The sequence below is a fragment of the Panthera pardus genome, unplaced genomic scaffold (genome assembly GCF_024362965.1).
Source record: "Panthera pardus isolate Hobbes unplaced genomic scaffold, ASM2436296v1 HiC_scaffold_3, whole genome shotgun sequence".
Classification (NCBI taxonomy): Eukaryota; Metazoa; Chordata; class Mammalia; order Carnivora; family Felidae; genus Panthera; species Panthera pardus.
In genome coordinates this window covers 664,221-687,839 of record NW_026526876.1, presented here as the reverse complement: position 1 = coordinate 687,839, position 23,619 = coordinate 664,221, and the positions used below count along the sequence as shown (strand labels likewise).

The 23,619-nt window shown below is 51.1% G+C and overlaps 1 protein-coding gene across 7 annotated transcripts in view; it reads right to left on the bottom strand.

Annotated features, from left to right (window-relative positions):
- Positions 1 to 20,352, bottom strand: part of MPRIP (myosin phosphatase Rho interacting protein) — a 154,338-nt gene extending 133,986 nt beyond the window's left edge. For all 7 annotated transcript variants that reach the window (XM_053892539.1, XM_053892542.1, XM_053892541.1 and 4 more), the window contains exon 1: positions 20,179 to 20,352. In XM_053892539.1, coding sequence (XP_053748514.1) covers positions 20,179 to 20,301 — 123 coding nt within the window. In that variant the 5' untranslated portion in view covers positions 20,302 to 20,352. The remainder of the gene's footprint in view (positions 1 to 20,178) is intronic.
- Between the last annotated feature and the right edge of the window lie 3,267 nt (positions 20,353 to 23,619).

Genomic DNA, 23,619 nt, shown 5'->3' with positions numbered 1-23,619 from the left:
ATAATAAGGACAGAGAAAGATTGAGAGCCAATGAGAAAACAGCTATTCTGTTGACTGCTGGTGTTTGCTTCTACCGGTTTTTTTTAGGTAATGGTACTACATAGCACTTACGAGATACTACTTTTTCAAGGGAGGGGAAGAGGTTTGCCTGACCGTGCATGCATAATTTCCGATATAGTACCAGCAGAATATCTTCCAAAAAATGGCGGGGGCGGGGGGTGGCGCTTGACTGTTCCTGGCAGAACGAGTGGGTGAGATTAGGGAGTCCCTCCGCTCTCCACCAATGGCATGACCTAACAGCTCTGGTTAATTAGTGTGAAGACCTTGGCCTGGGAACCAGAAGGCCCAAGTTTAAGTCTTAGTTCCATGACTCAGTTGCTGTTGTGGCCCAGGGCAAGACATTACCTCTGTGAATCTCAGCTTCATCGCTACAATAATAGAAAAATACACAGATATCTTCCATACCATTTTTTAAAAATTTCTATCAGACACTGACACACCCTGGGTCACTGAACAATCAATGCCTCAGAGTCAGGGACATACATCCCAGCACCCACACAGGGCTGTGCACACAGCTGGCACTCAAACCAAACTGGGGGGTGGTGCCTGGGGACGAGCAGCACTCAGCAGAGTGAGCCCCACAGTGGAGGTGGTGAATGGGTATCCCAAAAGAGTGTGATGGGCAGGACTGCAGAATATCTGAGACCAGTCCAGAGGGACCCCAGGACTCCTGACTCTGAGGGCAGGGGCAGAGCATACAAATCCCCACACAGGCTCTGCCATACCAGGCTAAATGCCTGAATTCCAAGCACAGTGACTGTAGTCATAAAAGTTCTTTAAGAGGAAAAGTCCCACAGTCCTGAAGAAGGATCCGTCTCTGTGGCGGCCAGTATTCCAGCTTTAGGGGAAATTCATGGGGCAAAGATTTCTCTGGGCCAAAGGTGGGGGATGGGGACCTGCACTCAAGCATGAGCTGGGGGCAAATGGCCCTTGGTAGAGGATTCACGAAAAAATTTATGGGCAGAATATGTACAAATTACAGCTAATACATCTATAGTTTTGAGGCTGGTTCCCTGCCCTTTTTTCCCCCCAAAAGAGTTTCTGTGAAAACGCTTCCAAACTCATGGTAAACAGGCTGTTTAATATTCTGCATTTTGATTCTAAAAGGAGAATGATGCCTGGGTAGCAGCCTTCTGGCCATCTTTATAAGCTTGTAAAGCAAGGGAGATTTCAAGGTCACTGAGACATTTAGATGTAAGTCAGTAAAAGGAGAAGTGAGCACATGTCAGCCAGTCTCAGGCCTTAACCTTGCCAAGACCTTACTATGTCCTATGTGCCCAGCTGCCCAGCCCAGGCCAGGGGAGTTAGCACACAACTCTGACCATGCCCACTAGGGCCAAAGCCCTCAGGCAAGTACAGCTTCTCTTTTAGAACAAGCCTGCCAGGGCCAACCATCATCAGTGAGGGTGCCAGCCATCACTACAGACCGCCTGAGAGGCCACACACACACTTATCCCCCAAAAGGCCCTGTGGTCCAAACGATGCGGGGACTCCTAAGACTTGTCCATGGGGTCTATGGGGTCTCACGCTCCAGAGAATACCACAGTGTTGCTTTCCAGCCATTCAGTTCTGAACCCAAACTCAATGTGGGCACCATATGCCAGCACGGGCTTCTAGGGCCTGTCATCTGCCTGTGAAAGTCGGCAGAGAACAATCAGCCACCACTAAGATACTCACAATCGTATAGCCATGCCAAGTGATTCAACGTGATCAGACCCCCGGGCAGGGACCAGGGTGAAGTCCTGGGCTTCCACGTGAAAAAACACTGCTGCTCCCCAGCTGGCAGGATGGCGGCAAGAACGTGGCCTGGAGGACACACACTCCATCTGAGCGAGCACAATGGAGAGTCTATTTAAAATGCCCATCGGTTTCCTGGCTTGGTCACATCTGTCCTGCTTCTCACTGTCACGAGAGCTAACCTTCACAGCTTACGAGGCCGGTCACTGCTCCACACCCTTCACATTCTCTTGTATTCTTCGATCTTCACAGTAAACCTGTGAGGTACGTACCATTACCACCTCCATTTTATATTCAAGGAAACCGAAGTGCACAGGAAGATGAAGTGACCTGTCTAAGCAGGGTGTGAGTCAAGACCACATGGCCCCCTATCCAGCCTATAACCACTCCACACTGCTCCACGTCAGTGAGCCACTTCCAAAAAAAAGCGAAGGCTGGAGCCATCTGAACAGGAAGCAAGTTCCCAAGTTGGGTATTCTCCCAGAGGGTCTAGTCCTGACCAGCACATCACACAGGGTGTCCCCCCAGACATCTCTGCAGACAGGCCCAGGGCCTGGGCGTGCATGGCACCTGTAAGGAGTTCATCAGTATGGGATGAACCAACCACAAGCCACCCTCTGTGGAGCCACCCGTACAGCTTGGCCAGGCACCATGGAATGTTAAGGTGTTCTAGGAGTGGACAAAAATCGTGGGGGTTTTCTCTGGCAGGATGAGTCTTTTCCTCCTGTGCAAACACATAAGTGTGAGCACAGGCCCCCACCTCCTCCCCATCCCAGAGAAAGTAAAATAAACCTGTAATTTACCATTCAAACAGGGATAATTTGGGGAAAGAGTAGAGACCCTATTAATTATACCAGGACATGTGACCCTGAAACTCAAGAGCAATACAGTTTACTGACCTTTGGTGCCAAAAGCCAGGATGCAGCACCATCGAAGCAAAGATAACAAAGCCACTGAGAAGACCCACAATGAGACAAAGGCACAAAGAAAGGGAAAGGGACTCGGCACCGGGGCAGAGAAGAGGGGTCTGGGAAAGACTTCTTTAAGAAGTGAGCAAAGGAGGGGCGCCTGGGTGGCTCAGTCGGTTAAGCATCCGACTTCGGCTCAGGTCACCATCTCACAGCTCATGAGTTCGAGCCCCGCATCAGGCTCTGTGCTGACAGCCCAGAGCCTGCTTCTGGAGGCTGCTTCAGATTCTGTGTCTCCCTCTCTCCCTGACCCTCCCCCATTCATGCTGTCTCTCTCTGTCTCAAAAATAAATAAACGTAAAAAAAAAAAAAAAAAAATTAAGAAAAAAAAAAAAAAAAAAAAAAGCGAGCAAAGGACCAACTTCAGAAACTGAAGCCAGGGACGTGAGCCCGGGAAAAGCAGACAGAACTGGGCCAGAAGAAGGCCAGCTGGCGTATGCAGAGGCTCAACCTTCCTTCCAGAGGATGCAGCAGAACCTTCCACACATCTGGGCATGCACAGCACCTGGCACAATACTTCCATCTGGCAGTGTTGTGGCAGCACGGGCTCGGGGAGGAGAGGGCACATCCCACGAACTCCACGAGGCTTGGGAGCATCGGGGCCCACTCCTCCAGAGCTACCTCGGAGACCCCAAACCTCTAAACAATCTGCAGACAGTCCCACCCTTTGGCCAAATCAGAAGGAGCATCGGGAGGAGGCAAAGACAGTAAAATAAATATTTGCTGAAACAACGACCTGACTCTGAAAAGCGTTACCGGACGGCACGCTGGTTTCGGCACGGAATGCTTCCGCACCGCTGACACATACTTGACCAGGCTGCACACACGGGCGGGAACACGCGGGCCACCACCCTGTCCACTCAGTGTGCGGAGGGAGACCTGGGGTAACCAGGACAGAGGAGAACGGAGGTGGAATCTGTGGTATTAGCTACACATGGGTAGCAAATGTCCAACAGGAAGACAGGAAGATGGCACATGAAGATGTCAAATAACGGTTTATTGAGGTATGAATTATGCGCACAAACCAAGAATGAGGTGGGATAGTTATCTGTTTTGGGGTATTTTTGTAATGGCTTTAGTGAGATATGATACACATACCATGCAACGCACCCATTTAAGAGTACAATTTTTTTTAAAACAGTGAGTACAATTCAATGGTTTGTAGTGCATCCATCACCACAATTTTAGAGCCCCCGATTTCTGCCACCCCCAAAAGAAACCCTGTACTCTTTCGCTATCATTGCCTAAAGCCTCCATTCCCCACCCCCACCCCAGTCCCCGCAACCACTAATCTACTTTGTGTGTCTACAGATTTGCCTCTTCTGGACACTCCGTATGAATGCAATCACATAACAAGTGGTCTTTTGTGACTGGCTTCCTTTACTCAGCACGATGTTTTCCAGGTGCACGCACGTTGCAGTATGTGCTGGTATTTCTCTCCTTTTTATGGCCAAATGATATTCCATTTACGAACATACCACATTTTGTTATCTACCCATCTGCTGCTGGACACTGGGGTCGTTTCCCCCTCTTGGTGGCTGTGAACCTTCATGTACAATTTGGTGACTGTTTTTCAACCGTCTTTAAGAGAGATAAAAGACGTAAACACCACTTATCAATGTGAAGTCTTGACAAAGCCAAAAGAAGGAAAATGGGTTGAAGGAGGTGCTGGAAAGGGCTTCCTGTCAGCAGATTCGGGGGCAGGTAGCACTAGCTATACGGACCAAGCACAAGCTGAAAGCACCTCAAAGGAAACAGACGCAGGCCTTCCATATGGACGGGCTGCAAAAGGAAGGGCGGCGAGCAGAGAAGAAAGGGGCAGGGAAAATATTTTCTTTAAAAACAGATGCCATAAAAAGTAGAGTCATAACAAAGATTGTGGTGTACCTAAAAGATCTGAGTCCATGGAGATAACTTCCTTATTCAACATTAAAGACATCAAAATTCCTGTCCAGCCACTGACTCCAAGGGGCAGGGCCTGGCTGAGGAGCATTACCTCAAAGAGAAGAGGTAACTTTCCTCTGAGCGAGATTCTGAGGGTTGATCCAAACTTCTTCGTAAAACTAAAATTTAAACCTCCTAATTGTGTCACACATACCTCGGGGGCCTCCAAGATTCCCTTGAATCCCTTTCCCATCCACCTGCTTTGAGGGCTCAGGACCCGATCATCACTCTGAGACCACAGAATCCGAATCTCCCTCTCCACCCTGACTTCTGACCCAAGCCCCATCCCTGTATCTTCAGGGAAAGGGGGAGAGCCACCTGGCCATTGCCATGCCTCCAACTCATGGGTCCAAAGCTCCAGGTCAGGAACTGGGATGGGGTCCTAGAAATTACCAAGCACCACTAAGTGAACAGATGAAAAGATCAAGGTTGTCTTGCCTTCCGGCCACAAGGCAAATCAGTGACAAAGCCTCAAGGAGAACCACCTGAGCCAGTCCGTTAGTCCTTGGCCGCCTCTCGCTCCCCACAGCACAACCCAGCCCTGTCACTCACTAGTCTAGTCTCTACCCTAAAACGTTCCAGTCGCCTCCGACCCCTCCTTTCCAAGAGCTGCAGAGTGCAGTGGTGAAATGTAACAGCAAAGCCACCTCTTTCTCCAAGCCTCAGAATCCTGTCTGTGCAGTCAGAAGAATATAACCAGGGTGCCTGGGTGGCTCAGTCAGTTGAGCATCCGACTCTTGATTTCAGCTCAGGTCGTGATCTCGTGGTTTGTGGGATGGAGACCCGCTCTGGGCTCTGTGCTGACAGCAGGGAGCCTGCTTGGGATTCTATCTCTCCCTCCCTCCATCTCTCTCTCTCTCTCTCTCTCTCTCTCTCTCTCTCTCTCTGCCCTTCCCTTGCTCACACAGGCACACATGCACGCTCTCTCTCAAAATAAACATTAAAAAAAAAAAAAAAGAATATAACCTGCCCCATACTCTTCACATTGAGTCCCTACCACATGCCCTGTACCCACACTTCATTTATTCTTCAGAGAGCCCTTGGTGGCAGGAAGTAAGGGTGAGTCAGTCCTGGAACGTGCCTGCTGCTAGAGAGGGCAGGCACTTGTCTCCAGTGGTCCCCTTATCACCTTCTGCCCTTTGAATGTCTGACACCTCGCTCCCAGGGCTGCCTCCGACCCCCGCCCAGATTCTCCATCACATCAGCCCGGTCATGACAGGCATCCTCACCGCCACTCCTATCACGGCCTTCTAACAAATGGTCCACAAGGGCCAGACCGGTGATTTTCAAAGTGTGGCAGTCGTTCCCCTGGGTGGCTGAGTCGGTTAAGCATCTGACTTCAGCTCAGCTCATGATCTCGCGGTCCGTGAGTTCGAGCCCCGCGTCAGGCTCTGTGCTGACAGCTCAGAGCCTGGAGCCTGCTTCGGATTCTGTGCCTCCCTCTCTCTCTGCCTCTCCCCTGCTTGTGCTCTGTCTCTCTCAACGTAACATTAAAAAATATAATAATAATCAAGAGCTTAAATAAAGGGTCACCAATACAGAACGTGTGGGAACTACTGACCAAGCCAATCATCACCCCAGCAAATCCTCGGGTCAATGACTGGCCCGTCCTGCCCTCACGACACCCCTGCTTCCCTCAGCGCTCTGCTCAAGGTGTCACCCTGGCCCGATTATACTTCTCTGGCTCTCTGTCAGCCTAAACACAAATGAGCCTTCAGGTCCATCTCCAAGTTTCTACTCAGACTCCTTTCTCCTCAACAGCACTACCTTAAAAGGCCGCATCTCACACCAGACTCACCGCAGAGGCGGTTACATACAGTCCATCTGGAAATGAAACAGACTCCTGCACACGCCAGGCAGGGAAACCTTCCTCTCGGCGAGGCAGACCTCTGCCAAGGAGAGGAGGCCTGCAGAAGGGGCTGGGCTCCACAGGGGCCACGCCCACTGTGGGTCCTCTCCCCCGAGGCCTGCTGCCAAGGGAGGCTGAGATGCCGGAACGACCAAGCGTTCACGACCTGAGCGTTCCTCAGGAGTCCCGTACGTACACTGCACATACACTGCACTTACGTCCTTCTGTATACATCGAACACTTTAATCTACTTGGAAATATGTTTTAAGTTTATTTATTTTGAGAGAGAGAGAGTCCATGTGGGAGGGAGAAGAGAGAGAGAGAGACGGAGGAGAGAGAGAGACGGAGGAGAGAGAGAGAGAGAGAGAGAGAGACCATGTAGGAGGGACAGAGAAGAGACAGAGAAAATCCTAAGCAGGCTCTACACTGTCACCGACTCGGGGCCTGATCCCACAAACTGTGAGATCAAGACCAGAGCCGAAAACAAGAGTCGGAGGCTTGACCGGCTGAGCCCCCCCAGGGGCCCTCTGTTAGAAAACAGCCATGCAGGGGCTAGAGTAAATCAGTGGTTTTCGAACGGTGAAGACAACTGGAGTTTGTGCTTTGGGGGCCAGGGCAGAGCACGGGGTGGGGCGGAGCCTGGTAAGGGTGGTGTCACAGGTGACACCACAGTCTCTCCTCCTAGCCCTCACATCTGAGTTCTGTGTTCCATTTCAAGGGGCTCCGTGCCCCACTACTAAAGAAATGGTCTGAAAACTGATGGCAGAGTAGTGAACAGGCCAGATAAGCTCTTTTCCCTCTAATTTCCCCCAACATCCCTTGGAGGCCCCAAAGCAGCAGCTCCCCACGCACCTTACCAGCAGAGTACCCCCACGGTGCCCTACGTCGTCTGGCCTTCAACTTCAAGGCCTCCTCCGCCCCCTCCCGCCAATATTAAAGCCCCAACTTAGCTCCTTCCTGGCAGCTCCACTCATCTTCAGGTTAGACAAAAAGGAAAGGAAGGAGAGACTGAAGCTCAAAGTGGCTCGGCCACCCCTGAGCACGGACACAGCCCTCTACCACCACGTCAAAGCTGCACACCGTGCCCGCAACCCGGAGGGTTGGCCTGTACCCCAGCTCCCCACCCTGGACTCCTACAAATGAGGAACACTGGGCTTTCAGCAGCGCCATGCGCACCGTCCTCCCACCCGGCAGTCTGCAGTGCTGGCGTCTGGCCTGATGTACTGATTCAAAACACAGCAGAATTAGCAGGGGACCCGGCAACTCCACGCCTCAGTCTCCAACCAGAAGAACCAAAAGGAGATGTCCAAACAAAACATATATGCGAATGTTCACAGCACCATTCACGACGGCCAAGATGTGGAAACAGCCCAAGCGTCCATCTACAGATGAACAGATAATCTAAATGTGCTATGCCCATATACTGGAATATTATTCAGCCATAAAGAAACAATGAGGTACTGATTCATGCTATCACGTGCATTAAGTCCGAAAACATGCTAAGTGCAAGAAGCCAGACAAAACACTACATATTCTAGGATTCCATTTTGATGAATATTCCGTAACAGGTAAATCCATAAGGACAGAAAGCAGACCGGTGGTTGCTGCAAATGGGGGGTGGGAAGTAACGCCTTCATAGTTACGGGTGTTCTTTAGGGACGATAAAATGTTTTAAACTACAGAGTGGCAAGGGCGCCTGGGTGGCTTAATCAGTTAAGCATTCGACTTCGGCTCAAGTCATGATCTCGGGGTTCGTGAGTTCGAGCCCTGCATCAGGCTCTGTGCTGACAGCTCAGAGCCTGGAGCCTGCTTCGGTTTCTGTGTCTCCCTCTCTCTCTGCCCTTCCCCCGTGCACATGCTCTCTCTCTCTCAAAAATAAACATTTAAAACATCTAAAAAAAATTATAGCAATCGTAGTGTTAGCACATTATGAATGTGCTGAATGCAACCAAATTGTACACTCCAAAATGGTTAATTTCGTGTTATGTGAATTTCACTTCAAAAAACAAAAACCCCAAACAAAACCCGCACGCATGGCTCCTTAGATCCTCAGCACAGAGAGAGTGAAGGAAGGAACGCAGCTGATGGCCCGCTCTCGGTTCTCCCCTCCCACACGTCCCAACTCAGCTGCCCGCTCACCCCTCTACCCACACACATGCCCTGCAAGCCCAGCCCATGCTCAGGGCTCCTCCCAGGATTGCAGCAGCTGGAGGAAGAGGGAGAAAGTGACATTTTAAAAAACCTCTTCCCTGTTCAGTCTTGACAAGGAGCCCATGGCCGCGGGATTTTTGGAACATGACGCCATTTGTGGCAAAGGGAGGAATGCTAGAGAATGCGTGGGGACCCATTTCTGGGGCTTTGCAGGAAAGAGTCACACCCTCTCCCTTAAAAAGCAGCGCTTCCCATTAAGAAACAGGTAGGACAGGAAAGTGTGATAGGAAGGAAAAAAGAGACAGGAAATCTAAATAAGTTCAGCCCTAGCCTCATACTCCAACCCCACCCTTCCCAGCACACACGGGCAGAAACCCAACGTCCAGAAGGCCCACCTGACCCCGCTCAGGTCAGCACGGGAAAGAGTCGAAGGAGGAGGCCCAGCGTCACACTGTCTGGGTTTGCATCCCAGCTCTACCACTTACTGTATCGCCCTTGGGCGAGTTACACGACCTCTTTCCAGCTCAGGTTTCTTATCTCTCTACTTCATAAGGCCGCTGTGAATATAAATGAGTTAACCGTGGCCTGGCACACAGCAATTACTGTTAGCTACAAATGCCATCGCCTCCACAACAAATCATCCCAGAGCATGTCAACTGCTCCTTCAACTTAAGTATAAGAAAACCCCCACATCATGGGAGGCTGCATGGCCACACTGCTTGGTCCAGCTCCCCCAAAGAGGACCCCTAGGCTCACCGGGTTTCGAAGCAGGAAGGGAGCTGGAGGGACCAAGAGTCAGCAGGCTGTCTGCAAAGATGGCATCTGCCTGTTAGAAGAACGTGTTTGAGGCTCTCACAAGGAACCACTTCTACTTGTTTAGACCCTATAGAAGGGTCCCCTCGGCAGAAGGCTCCCTCCCTGGAAGGGTGTGGGATTTGTAAAGCCTGGGGACGGGGTGCGGGAAGGACACTGGAAGGACCCACCAGCTGGCTGAGGTGAGTGAATCAACACTGGTGACCAAAGGGCCAGGACGTGCCCTGGCCCGATCTTCCACCCACCTGCCCATCAATTTGGAACGAGACCTGGGCAGCCCCCTACCCTCCTCTGGCAGTTTCACCGGGCCAGGGGCACAAGGACTTTGATTCCTAGACAAGCGTCCTGGGGACACCAGCGAGAGTGTGGCTTCTCTCAGTCCTCCCCTACCTTGTTGAAGACAACTCAGGACACTTCCATGCATAGTGACTTCTGAAATCAGGATCTGCCACTGCCATTCACGGGACCTGCACTTGGCACTTCTCTGAGCTTGGCAGGGGCTCCGAGGTGGCTGCTGTGCTGGCCACTGCCCTCTAGAGCAGCCCACGTCCTCTGATAGTAAGTCTCAGGCTAATGGCACTTGGCCCCTTCACTTCCTATCCTCTACAAATTCTTAAAACCAGTTCAACCTTTACACTTTAAACATGTTCTGAAAATCAACTCCACACAAGCAAACGGACTGCGGCCTTTCCAATCCCAAGGGGCTAACGTGAGGAAGTTGCTAGGGTGGTGCCAAGCAGCTCAGCAGGAGAGGAGGCAGTCTGGGCTTTTGTTCTGTGGGCGTGGAGGTAGACAAGAAACACAGCTGGAGGGGTAGCTGTTCCACAAAACCAGGGGGGCAGGTCCCCTCTCTGGGTCTACGTTTGGAAAAACGAACCCAATTTCCTGAGCGCCCCCCATGTACGCAAACATTTACAAATTCGGCACTTACGACTTACACCACCTTCCGGCATTAATATCACAGGCAACCAAGACATGGGTAATATATAGACCCCAGTTTTCAGAGGAAGGACACAGACACTTCAACTCTGAGAAACCTGCTCCATCGGCATGAACACAGAGCCAGGACGGGAACCCAAATCTGAGCTGAAAGCCCCCACCGTCAACCATTCCATTCCCTTATGTGAGCACATTAAACGAAAAGTGGGACTGTGTCAGATTTCTAGGTCAGAGCAGGTCCCCGGCGGAAGACAAACGAACGTCTTAATCCCAGTGAGCCCTGAGGCTCCCCGCACCCCAGGTCGCTCACCAGCCCGAGTGGAGAAGCTCTGGGTGTGGCACCTGGAGACCCAGGAGACGTGGACTCTTTCTGTGGCTCAATGGAGACTCCCAGAAGTTGCTCCCCCTTCCCCTGGCCCTTTTAGCTACCGGCCAGGACCCGTAGGAGGTAAAACGCTGCATCTCAAAGGGTGCCACAAAGCCTCCCTGGTCCGTCTGTTAAAACCAGTGTTTTAGGACCTACAGAGACCAAGGACACAAGATTTCCTGATTCTGAATTCCTCTGGGGGAAAAACAGTGCTTCCCGTTCAGGGCTGTGCCAAAGGTGTGGTCACTGCCACAGACCAGCAGCCTACTGGGGGACATGGACCACCCCAAGGCTGAGAAGATTTTAGGACTTGCACGATGTCCTGCACCACTGCCCTCCCCACATTCACCCCCGTGCACCCCAGCAACTAAGGAATCCAAGTCAGGGCAAGGCCCTGTTCCTGATAGTAAAGGTTAACACTTTTTATCAAACATAGGGAGGTCAAACAGAACTTTGGAAAACCCACACTAGCCTTCCTGTGACCTAGGCAGGTCACTGAACTGGGTCTCAATGGCTCCATCTGCTAATTGGGGATGACCCCTCACCTGCTTAATTACTGGCGGGGGGGGGGGGGGGGTGGGGGGGGGTGTTTAATCACCCAGCCCCTGCAGGCCTCTCCTCCCAGAGCTAGGAAGTAGAAATCCCTTAAACAGCTTTGATTTTGTCTGCAATACCCAGCCTCCTACAGAAATAGCACCAAGTGAACAAGTCAAAGTGGCCTTCCCAAGAAGAGGGAAGACAGGTTCCTGGTCTCACAAAGGCGGCATGGGAACCACATGGAACCAGGTTCCATATCACAGCTCCATTGCTAGGCAGCTCAGTGACCTCGGACAGACAACCCGACCTCTCTGAAACTCAACATCTCCTCCTCTACAGACGACCAAGCTGCCGAGAGCGGAACGAGACTGTGGCATACGACACGATGCAAAACAATGGAGGCTCAGGGAACCCGGGTGGCTCAGTCAGTTAAGTGTCTGACTTCAGCTCAGGTCACGATCTCATGGCTCGTGAGTTCGAGCCCCACGTCAGGCTCTGTGCTGACAGTTCGGAGCCTGGAGCCTGCTTCACATTTTGTGTCTCCCTCTCTCTCTATCCACCCCCTCCTCCCGCCAAGGCTCTGACGCACGCGCACTCTCTGAAAAATGAATAAACGTTAAAAAAAGATTAAACAACCACACAAACAATGGAGGCTCAGGAGGGTCTGATGTACCCATCTTACTGCAAACTGCCCCAAAGACGGGGCAGGTCACCATCCAGCACCGTGTGCAAACATCAAGCTGAACATAAAGGGAGAAAGGAGCTGGAAGGGTTACAGGCTCCAGGCAAAAACCAGGCTGTGGTTTCAAGTGAACTAGGATGACCCTGACTGAGAAAACCAGCGAGTGGTTTGGAAGATTCCAGTTCCAGTCTCCAGAGACAAAATGCCAGCGAATCAACCCACTGGCTCTCTTGCCCCCAAAGGAAGTGATAACATAAAGGGAGCGGTGGGGCTGGGCATTCAGGGGTTCCAGGCCGGAGCAGCTGTGAAACTGTCCACAGATGATCCTACGGAACCCTAAACTGCTAAAACCGGAGGAACCACAAAGTCTAGGGCACTTTTCAAACCTGCCCCTCACAGCCTCTGGAGATGACCAGAGGACCCACGGGTGAGAAGCAGAGGTGGCTGAGAGGCCAAGCTGCAGGCTCCAACCTCGTATCACCCAGAACCGTGTCACTTTTTCTGTTTCACATAGGGCATTTCCACAGAAGATTCCTTGGGGTGAAAGGCTCTGCGATTTACTGTACCTTTGAAAACTAATGACCTGGTCCAACTGTGCCATTTCTGATGGGCAAGTGAGGCTCTGAGAGGGAGTTTCTAATGATAAAAGAAAAGCCCGTTTTCTCAGGTTAGATACTTCTAAATCAGCATCCAGCGCTCTCCACCCCTCTCCTGTGCCTCCCCCCCTCCCCAACCCAGTATTAGGATGTTGGCAGTAGGATATTACCTCCCTCTTGTCTCTTTTCCCTCGTTGCAAGACTCTCTGGTCTCTTTCAAGACTAAATGGCAGCTTGGGAACAATTTAAAGATAAACATTCCAAGTCAAATTTCTTTATTTCAGCTAAACAGCATCAGGGTTCTAGTAATCAGGAAACAGCCCAAACAAAGACTATTCCCCACACGACAGGCCGTCAGCATGCTTCCTGGAATATTAATTACCACAAAGGGGGTTCAGCAACCTCCACAGGCCCGGCCGGCACCCTCCATCCATTCCATTAGTAGACCACTCCCTGTACACAGAATGGGGGCACCAGCTTTATAGGTGGGAAACCGAGGCTCAGAGAATGTAAGTGACCTTCCTGGGTCACCCTGCACGTCTGTGCCAAGAATAGAACACAGGTCTTCGATTGTAGTCCTTCTGTGTGGCTAAGGAAAAAGAACTCGGAAAGGTCAAGTAGCAGGCTAGAACACAGGGAAAAAAGCAACTAGAATATAGCTGCAAAACACTCACAAATACAAAGGGCTGTGTCAGAATGCAGTCACGGCGCCCAGTGGGAGAGGGCCGGGAGGGGGCACGCCAGTTTACCCCCCAGGCTCTCACTGGCACCCTCCTCCCTTCTGCTTCTGGAGGGAGAGTGAGGGCCGGAGCCCCAGAGCTCTCAAACACCACTAAAAGGAGTCAGCAAGACGTGACGTTCGAAGAAAGAACCCTCAAAAGTTGGCAAGAGACACCAAGCGGAGGACACAAACAGGAGTAACAGGAGGAGAGAACTGTTCCAGGAATCCTCAACGCAGGCTGTTGGCACGACACCCCGAAGGGGGAGGAACCCCCCCCCCCCCCGCCCGGGCACGGCCTTTACACTCTGTGCCTCCCCCGAGGGTCTCAAGGGCCTAGCTGTGGGCCCGGCTGCCCCATCCAACACTGTCCAACGCTGCCAGCACCAGCCCCGTGTGGCCAGAGCTCCCAGAAAGTGGCTAGCCTGAACCAAAAGGTGCCGTAGAGGTAAAAGAATAACTTCTTCATATGTTGAGAGGATAATACTTTGGATTTGTTAGGCTAAATAAGATAGAATTAAAATGAATTTCACCTATTTCTTTTTACCTTTTTTAACGTGGCACGTAGACAATTTTAACCCACAAATGTGGCTCACATTATAGTTCTATTGGACAGGGCTGGTCTACCCCACAGGCCAAATCTAGCCACTAGCTGGTTTTAAGGCCCCCAAACCACGAACGGCTTTCACGATTCTAATTGATTATAGAAGTACCTTCATAAACTCCTCCATTTTGCCTATTGGCCTACAAACCCTAAAGCTTTTACCATCTGGCCCTTTAAGAAAGAGTTGTTTAATCCCCAGGTCTAGACCCTAAACACAATCAGATATGCACTCCAGTGACACAAGGAGCAGAGGGCAGGTTTGGGATACGCATGTGCGTGTGTTATCCTTGCACACTCAGTTTTAAAAATGAAGGTAAAAGCCACATAACATAAAATTAACCATTTCAAAGTGAACGAGTCAGTGACATTCAGTACATTCACAATGTTAGGCAAACAGCATCTCTATCTAGTTCTAAAACATTTCATCACCTCCCACAAAGAGAACCCCAATCCCATCTGCAGGCACTCCTCTCTCCCCCTTCCCCCAGGACTCCAGCAACCACTAATGTGTCTTCCCTTTCCACGTATTTACCTATTCTGGACATTTCACGTAAACGGAACCGTGCGGTATCTTTGTGCCTGGTTCTTTCATGGAACACATTTTCGACAGTCAGTCAGATCGCAGCATGGCCAGTACTTCGTCCCATTTTTGTAACTGAATAGCCCATGATCTGGATCTACCAAAATCTGTTTACCCATTCACCCACTGACGGAAATCCAGGTTGCTGCTACCTTTGGCTGTTATGAGTAGCACTATCGCAGACGTACGCATGAACGTATTTGTTTGAATACCTGTTCCCGATTACTTTGGATATACTTAGGAGTGGAATCACTGGGTCATGCGGTAAGTCTTTTGAGGGAATGCCGAACTATTTTCCACAATGGTCGCACCATTCTCCATTCCCACGAGCAATGCATGAGGTTCTAATTTCTCCACATCCACACCAACACTTACTACCATCCCTTTTTTCATACAGCCATCCTAGTGGGGGTGCAGTAATACCTCACTGTGGTTTTGATTTGCATTTCCATAACAACTGATGACACTGACCATCTTTTCCTGTGTTTGTTGGCCCTTTGTAAGGTCTGGGATTTTTACATACCCCCTGCCAAACACTCTACCGATGTGCACGTAAATGATAAATCTTCTGAAAAGGATGAGCATGAAAGCTCCCCGTTGCTTATGAGACAAATGTTAAGTGAAATAAAGAAGTTCCAGGCCCTAGTTCTTTTTTTTTTTTTTAATTTTTTTTTTTAACATTTATTTATTTTTGAGACAGAGAGAGAGAGCATGAACAGGGGAGGGTCAGAGGAAGAGGGAGACATAGAATCTGAAACAGGCTCCAGGCTCCGAGCTGTCAGCACAGAGCCTGATGCGGGGCTCGAACCCACAGACCACGAGATCATGACCTGAGCCGAAGCCGGACGCTTAACCGACTGAGCCACCCAGGCGCCCCTGGGCCCTAGAACTTCTAAGAATGTCACAGGAATAAAGGGAAATCATGATTTACGGAGACCAAGTCCTGGCACACCCACCTGTGTCTGGGACTCCCACCCCAAGCCCCCAGCACCCCTGGCAGTGGAGGGCAGCACAGTGAGGGGCACCATGAGACCGAGAGGGCTGAGAGGAGACGCAGGAGGGCTGGAAGGGGCCTGGCGGAGACCAAGACCAACCTCCTCATTCTCCGGACAGGAAAATCGAGGCCCGAGGAGAGAAAACAACCCAGCCAAGGTCCCGCAACAAAACAGCAGTAGAGGCAACTAGAACTTAAGTTCAGATGCAGGACTCCTTCCACAAAAGGCACGCTTAAAATCGTACAAGTCGGTAGGAGAATGAGACATCACGTCAGGTCAAGAGCCACCACCAACCCCAGAAACCCACACTAAGGCTGGGAAGGGGATGTAGAAGCCAAGAACCCTGGGCTCCAGACCTTCTGGTCCCACTAACCACCAACCCCTGTAATTCACCTCCTTTCCCCACCTGCTTCCCTTGTTTTACTCTAAGTGGCTTCCTGAGTGACTGACTGCACTCACTCCCCGGACTCCAGAATTCCTACCCAGCCCACACCACTCATCGAATCACCTACTTGCCTGAATGGGTGACTGCACCTAAGAACCAAACCGGACCTCCATCCCCATGAGGTCAAATTTACGTATTAATTTTGTTTCCTCCCCACCCCACAAATCTACTCCCAGCCTGTTATTCTCAATCTTTGTAAAAGGTACTGTTATCCACCCAGGTCTTCTCAATCCCCACCTCCAATCAACCTCCAATAATATCCTGTCCCTAGTGTCTGATGGCTCCTTCCATCCTGGCCAACACGGACCTGGAGAAGACCTTTACTGTAATTTACCTGGATGATTCAAGACAGTCTTTTAGAGCTTCTGCTTTAGGCCAAAATTATTTTCCTAAAACACAAGTCTGATGGATTATAAAGTTATGCATAAAAATAACTACAGGGGAAGTACAAGTATCTGAGACTTTATCATCTTGAAAACAAGACCTTCATAAGCATGAGATTAAAACTACAAGCTAAAAAGGAAACACGGAAATTTAACTGCATTCATATTTAAAACTATCACTTAAAAAAGAGAAAAAGAGAAATGCAGGGAGAAAATACCTGCAATATATGACAGGTTCAGATTAATATCTAGAGAAGGGGACAGCAAACTATAGTTTATAGGCCAAATCCTTCCAGCTGCCTGTATTTGTAACTTTGTAAATTCAGTTTTATTAGAAACAGCGATACCCCCAGTTTACGTATTGTCTAAAGTGGCCTTGCACTGCGGCTTTTGCACTACAATGACAAAGTTGTGTAGTCGCTACAAAGATCACATGGCCCACACTGCTAAAATATTAACTATCTGGCCTTCTAGAGAGGGAGTCCATGGACCCCTGACCTAGGATATATACAGAAAGCTCCTACAAACCAGTTTGGGGGAGGAGGAGAAGGCGGGGAATTGACCCAACAGAAAAACATATGAATGGGCAGTCAACATAAGAAACAAAACACATGTAATAAATATTACAAAAAGAGGCTTAACCTCACAGGTAATTAGGGAAATTATTAAAGAACTAAATCGTTTTGATAACTTCCAATCCTGGCAATGGTATGACACAGCCTTTTTTGGAAGGCAATTTAGTAATATCTGTTAAAAAAATTCAATGTGCTTGATGTCAACCCAGCCATTCTATTTTTAGCTATCTGCCCCCAGAGGAATACTTGCATTCGTGCACGCACACACACCCAAAAGCATTTAGAAAACTGTTTGCTGAAGCATTCACAGGCTGTAACAAACCCAGAAGTAACCTTGCTGTCCATCAATAAGGGAATGGTTAAACTATGGCACATCCGTGATGGCGTAATATGCAAAATAATTTTGGTGTATTTATACGTCACACCATGAAAAGAGCTGTAAGACACATCATAAAGCAGCAAAAAAAAAAAAAAAAAAAAAAAAATGTTCCTGAACAAATACATATATAGTTTAAATACATATATCATTTAGGTTAAATAAAGGTTTTAACTGTGTACTCAAGTCCATATGCATATAGAGAAACACACAGGACTGAAGGCTAAATGCCTTAAAAAGGGGGGTGGCCACAATGATCACTGATCTATCTTCCAGCCTTGAAGGTCTAAAATAAGCGAGGGCAGGGAGGGGCAGCAGGAAGCAGGGCCTTGGGGGAGACTGATGGGAACCAATTGGCTGAGGTTTTCTAATGGAGCCAAGAGGATGAGAGTAAGGCTGGGGGAGGCCGGATGCAGAGAGAAGCAGCTAACGCTGCTGGCAACAGCCCTGCGTCTCCCTCCTTCTCTTTTCAAGAGCAGTTTCTTCCTGAAAGATCCCAGGAGGTGAAAGGCTGGCCTAATCTCTCCCTGCACAAATAACCCCACTCATTATTTCAGAAACTACCATCCCAGTTGTGCCCTGGAGGACTCAGGCCTGTTTTAAAATCCACAACTGAACCGTGAATACAGTTGAAGAGTAAAGTACTCCAAATATGCAACACTCTCTCTTGATCCAATTAATAATCAACAGAATTAAAAAAAAAAAAAAAAAGAATTTAACAGATTCAGTTCAGATACGCAGATCCTATTCTAGTTTATCTAAGCTTCAGAACCAGAAAACAGTCCTTATGAGGTGTAAACATCCAATCTACCAATTTTGGCAGTTGCCTGGAATAACCAGAAAACTCTCTCAGAACAACCCTTGCCAAACCCATAAAATTCCTAAATCCAGGTGTACTATTCCGTAGGTGATTTTTGTTTGTTTAATTGTTAAGAGTTTAATAAGATACCATTCTTTGCTTTTCATAGGGTGAGAGAGGTAAGCCAGGGATCCCTACTCCCAAATTTTAGAGAAGGAAATGGAACTATACAGAGACAAAAGAACTTATTCAAGGTCACACAGCTGAAAGTGACAGCGAAGACAGAAGAAAGGTCTCCTGACTCCTGGCCCAAGTCCATCCTCACCACATCAACTGCTTCCCCCCAAAAAAGGCATCCAGTTGAGAAGACGGGAGTCACCCTTAAAAGCCCACCCCTGAACATCTTACCAGGAAGCTGAGTTCTACTCTTCCCAAACTGACCTGGCCCTTCTATCCTAAAAATCTATGACTTTGCAGCCATGAGTGTTTGGTTAAGCTTTTGGTTTTGGATGAAAGGAGTCTTTTCTGGCTGTTGGGATTCTGCTCTCAGAGAAAGACACCATGTCTCAGGCCATAACCCCGGCCCTGCCACCCCACTCTGGTCTGCCATGTAAACAAGTCAAACCCTGTGAGTACTTAAGTAGCATTAAAAACAGCCAGGCCGTACACTTCAAAGCAATGTTTTCCATCTAAGGGGTTCTTCTGCAAAAGGAGTGGCTGCAACTAGGTCACACCGGACCGGAATGTGAAGGGAGGTCCCCTGGCCTCATTGGGGGATGAGAGAAAGCTCCGAAGAGGACTGAGACTGGGGGAGAGGCAAAAAGGGGCCACAGATACAGCCCAAGGGGATGCAGACAGGGCTTGATCAGGAAATCCAAGGAATCTGCTTGGCCCAAAGACCTCCAAGTACTCCAAAGAGATCCTGAGGATTCTCTGGTACACTGGGAGGTACTCCAAAGAATCCCGGGGATCCAGAGGATTCTCTGGTACACTGGGAGCTCAGAGAGGAGCAACCAGGGCAGGGGTACCCAAAGGCCAGTGGGGACTGCAGCCCAACTTCTTAGGGAGCTGTTACGACACAAATTCCTTCATCTCCTAGATCATCCCAGGAATGGGGCTCCAGGACTCTGTATTTTTAGAATGTGACTCTGATGCAGGTTTGGAAGCCGCTGGTGAACGGACTTTGCCGAAGGCACGCAGGTCTCCTCATCCCTAGCCAAGCGACCAAGAGAGCTGGGAGAAAAGGGTGGGGAGAGGAGCCCCCAGCTCTCCCATCAACAAAAAGCCCTCTAGTTCAAGTTCAAGCGCCAAGACCCTCCTCCTCAGACTTGAGGACCATTCACCTCTCTCCCATCACTGACAGCGACAATGATTCAGAAAACGGACAAGCTGGGTCTGACAGGAGGGAAGCCCACAGTCCACCCCGACCGTCCTGCTCTACCCCTGGCCTCTCTGGGTAGAGAAGTCAAAGTCGGATCCTAAAACAGACTCTATGGGGGGTACTGCGAAGCAGCAAGCAATCCCCAAGCGCTTTGTTCCTCCTAAGAAAAACCAGGCATTTTTGAGTCACCCAAAAAGCATGAATCACACGGCAGGGCTATGGGAACGGGAAAGGATGTTATTTTTCGGCATACTTGAGGATTTTCCCTTTGTCCCGGCTCTATCAATACACTTCCCGCTCCCTCCCTCTCCCCCCCCGCCCCCATCTCCATCTTCACCACCCTCCCCAGGACTCATGTACATTCTCTCTGCTCCGTTTTTATTTTCCCCAGGAACCTTCAGACGCACCCCCACCCCCGCCTGCCTCGGGAACTGGGCAACGTCCGCTCTCCTTTCCAGAGAAGGATGGTGGTCTCACCGGCGTCAGAACTGGGGGGAGGCGGCCAGCGCCCCCTGCGAGCCACTCTCGCCCGCCTCGGCCGACTGCCTGCAGCACCTAGCCGGGCGACTGCGCCCCCGGAAACTTCCAGCCCAAGGGGGCCGCCGGGGGTCTGGGGGCCGCCCAGCGCGGGGCCCGGGTCTCCGCCTCGCGGTCGACCCCGGGACCCCCACCCGCTCACCTGCGTCAAGTCCTCGTCGTTGAGCAGATGCGACTCGCGGGGCTTAAAGCAGTTCTGACACTTGCTCTTGTTGAAGATGTTGGCCTGGAATTTCCTACACGGGTTCTCCTTGGCCGCCGACATGGTCGGCGCGACGGCGGCACAGGCCCGGCGGCCCGGCCCGGCCCGGCGCGCGCTCCGCGGCGGACGGCGGACGGCGGCGGGCTGGCGGCGGCACCATGCACGGCGGGCTCAAGCCGGGCTCAGCGCGGGCGCCGAGGCATGCCCTCGCCGGCCAGCCGCCTCACAGCCGGGCCGCGGACGCAGGCCCGGCCGCGGCCGGAGCGCGCGCCCCCGGCGGTCAGGGCGGCCTCGCGGGCCCCGGGACGCGAGCGGGGCCTCTCCTCGCACGACGGCGCTGCGCTGCACGGCGCGCCGGGGCACCTCGGCGCCGAGCCCCGCGCCCGGGCCCTTAAAGAGCTCGCAGTCCCCGCCGCCCGCCCGCACAGCCGCCGCCCGGCCTCCGCGGGCCCATGGACGCGGCCTCCCGGGCCCGCTGCCTCCCCGCGCTCCGGCCCGCCTCCCAGGCGCCGGGTAGTTGCCGGTCCCCGGGGTCGGTCCCCGCCGCCACAGCTGCCCTCGGCGCCCAGCGGCCGCAGCAAATGGTAGCGGAGCGCCTCGCGCACTCCCGGGGCGGGGCAGGCGGGTGGGCGCGCGGGCGGGCGGGCGGGGGAGGAGGGAGCGATAGGGGCAGCGCGCGGGGAGGGGCCACGCCCTCCACGCGATCGGCAGCGCCTCCGGCCAATGGGAGGGGAGCGCTCCAGCTAACAAAGAAAACCCTCGGCCAATGGAAATCGGAGGCGGGGACAAAGGGTAGCCGGGCGCAAGGTAACTTGTGTAGGCGAAGGAAGGTGGGGGCGCCGGGATGGGACGTTCAGGTTTGGTGGACTGGCGCCGGAGCTGGCTGGGTCCTGACAGCTGCACGGGCTGGGGCGGGGGCTCGCGGGGGAAGGGGCGGAGCCGACCTCCCGGCTGGTTCTGCAAACCTCTCACTTCCAACCTCGTCTTTCCGCGCCCTTTCTGGACACCCGAGCCCAACTCTGAGCGGATTAATTTGACACCTACTGTGTGCCAGCCCCCTCCCCGCCCTCTGCGCCGTAGTTAGCATTATCCATAGGGGCTACTGTCCCGAGTGCTTGATATGCGCTAGCTCATTAAAGTTTCACAGCCTCTCCATCATCATCCCCATTTTACGTATGAGGAAGCTGAGGCTCCGAGAAGTTAAGAAATAGGAGGTAGAGTTTCAAGGGATGACTAAGAGAAGATGTCAGTCAGCCTTGAAGAGCTGTCAGTTCTATTATGGGAGATTAGTGAAGGCTGACTCTATGCCAGGTACTGAGCTAGGCATTCTTTCCCCCATTATGTGTTTGAGGAAATTAAGGCTCAGACGCCTGAAGTAATTTGCGCAGGGTCGCTCTGCCAGGGGGCCAAATTGTTACTCCAGTCCTACACTGTCCAGCCTCATGGCCAAAAGACCTCCTGGGAGAAGACTAAAGGAGGCACAGGCAGAAGATCCAAGGACCCAAAGAAGCGGATGTGCGCTCTTTGGGGAATTAGGGGTGGCTTCAAGGAGGAGGGGAAATTTAAGCAGATGGTGAGAGGTTGAGAGCGGCTGGAGGTGGAGGTTAGAGGAAGAAGGAGCAGGACAGAAGAGGCGAAAGGGATTCACAAGGCCAGATCACCCAAGGCCTTGGGCCTTGGATCCCAAGCTCGGGAGTGTAAATGTCATCCTGCTGGCAGCCAGAAGTTGACCACGGGAGTCTTTAAACAGTGGGGTGAGCTAACTCAGCCCTCACAGAGGAGGTGACATTGAAGCGTGTGTTAACAGCAGCGACAGCAGCTGTTGCTTAGGGAATGAGAAGGTTTTAGGAGAAGTAGCAAATGCTTCCAGAGCTGTGTACTTTTCCACTGATCATCTGGTGAATATCCCAGGGAGGTGGATTTCAACTTAGTGTGAGAAAATGCTTTCCTCCAAAGCAAACTGAAGGGAGGTGGATCAAAGTCCTGTGGCAGCCTCAGGGGGAAGCCCAGCTCCACCCCTCTCTAGCTCTGTGGCCTTGGGCAAGTGTCTTCACCTGCCTGCTGCCTCAGTTACCTCATCCACAAAATTGGCATGATTATATGGTTGTTGTGAGCATTACATGATATAATGCTTGTGCAATATTTTGCATAATGTGGCCAAATGTTAATTGGTGAATCTAGGCAAAGAGTGTTTATTGCTATCCTTATAACTTTTCTGCTGGTTTAAATTTTTGCAAAATAAAAAAGTGCACGCGTAGGAGAGGAGACAGACCATTCTTGCCTGCAGAGAATACTCAGAAACTGATACCAATGATGGCCTCTGGGGAGGGGTGCTGGGTGGTTGAGAGGTGACCTACTTTTAATTTTCACTGTAAGCCTTTTTGTTCCCCTCGGATTTGGTAATGTGCGCATGGACACTTTGTTTTAAAATAATTCTTAAAAGTCCTATCCATGCCTCAAGGCAAACTCAAAGGCCACTTGCCTTAAGAAAATGCTTGGCCTGCTCTGCTCAAGTCAGTGGACACATCCAGCACCTGCCTTGAACAGGAAGGGTCCACAGCTGGGGGTATAAAAAAACCTTTGATTCAGGCCTGCCTGGAAGGAGCTCAAATAGAAACAGGAGACAGACAAATTCAATCTAGGGTGTTGTAGGGGTCCAGACAAGAGCACTCAGCTCTGGATGCAGCTTCAGGGAGGGCTACTTGGAGGAGGCAGTGCCTGGGCTGAGTCCTGAGCCCAGGAATACTCAGCCAGGAGAAGGTAGAGTGAAGGCATTCCAGACAGAAGGAGCACCGTGAGCTCAGGGACTTGAAAGCAAAGGGTGTATCCGTATATAGAAGCACCTCGACATTACTGGGCAGTGCAGAGAAGCAGGAGGGACAAGCAGTGAGAGCGAAGGGTTGGCACCTGATGTATGAATACCTGTAATGATACATTAAAGCTCAACCTCCTCAGGGAGATAGGGGGTGGTGTTGTTGTTTTGGTTATCGTTATTATTATTTTATCTCCATTTTACAGAAAACACACATGAGGCCCAGGGCATTTAAGGAATTTGCCTGTGATCACACTACAGACCCTCTAAGTGAGGATTCAAGCCCACACAGCGAACCGTTAACTGAATTTTTTAGATTGAGCACTTGAATAAGGGCTGTTGGCCTGGAGAATAAATCAGAGGCAGAAGACTAGAAACACAGATTACGAGGAAACTGCTATAACAGCCCAGAGCCACCACCCAGCCTGGGTGGCTCACTGGGTTGTCTGACTTGGACTCAGGTCATGATCTCACAATTTGTGAGTTCGAGCCCCGCGTCAGGCTCTGTACTGACAGCTCAGAGCCTGAAGCCTGCTTCAGATTCCGTGTCTCCCTCTCTCTTTCTTTCT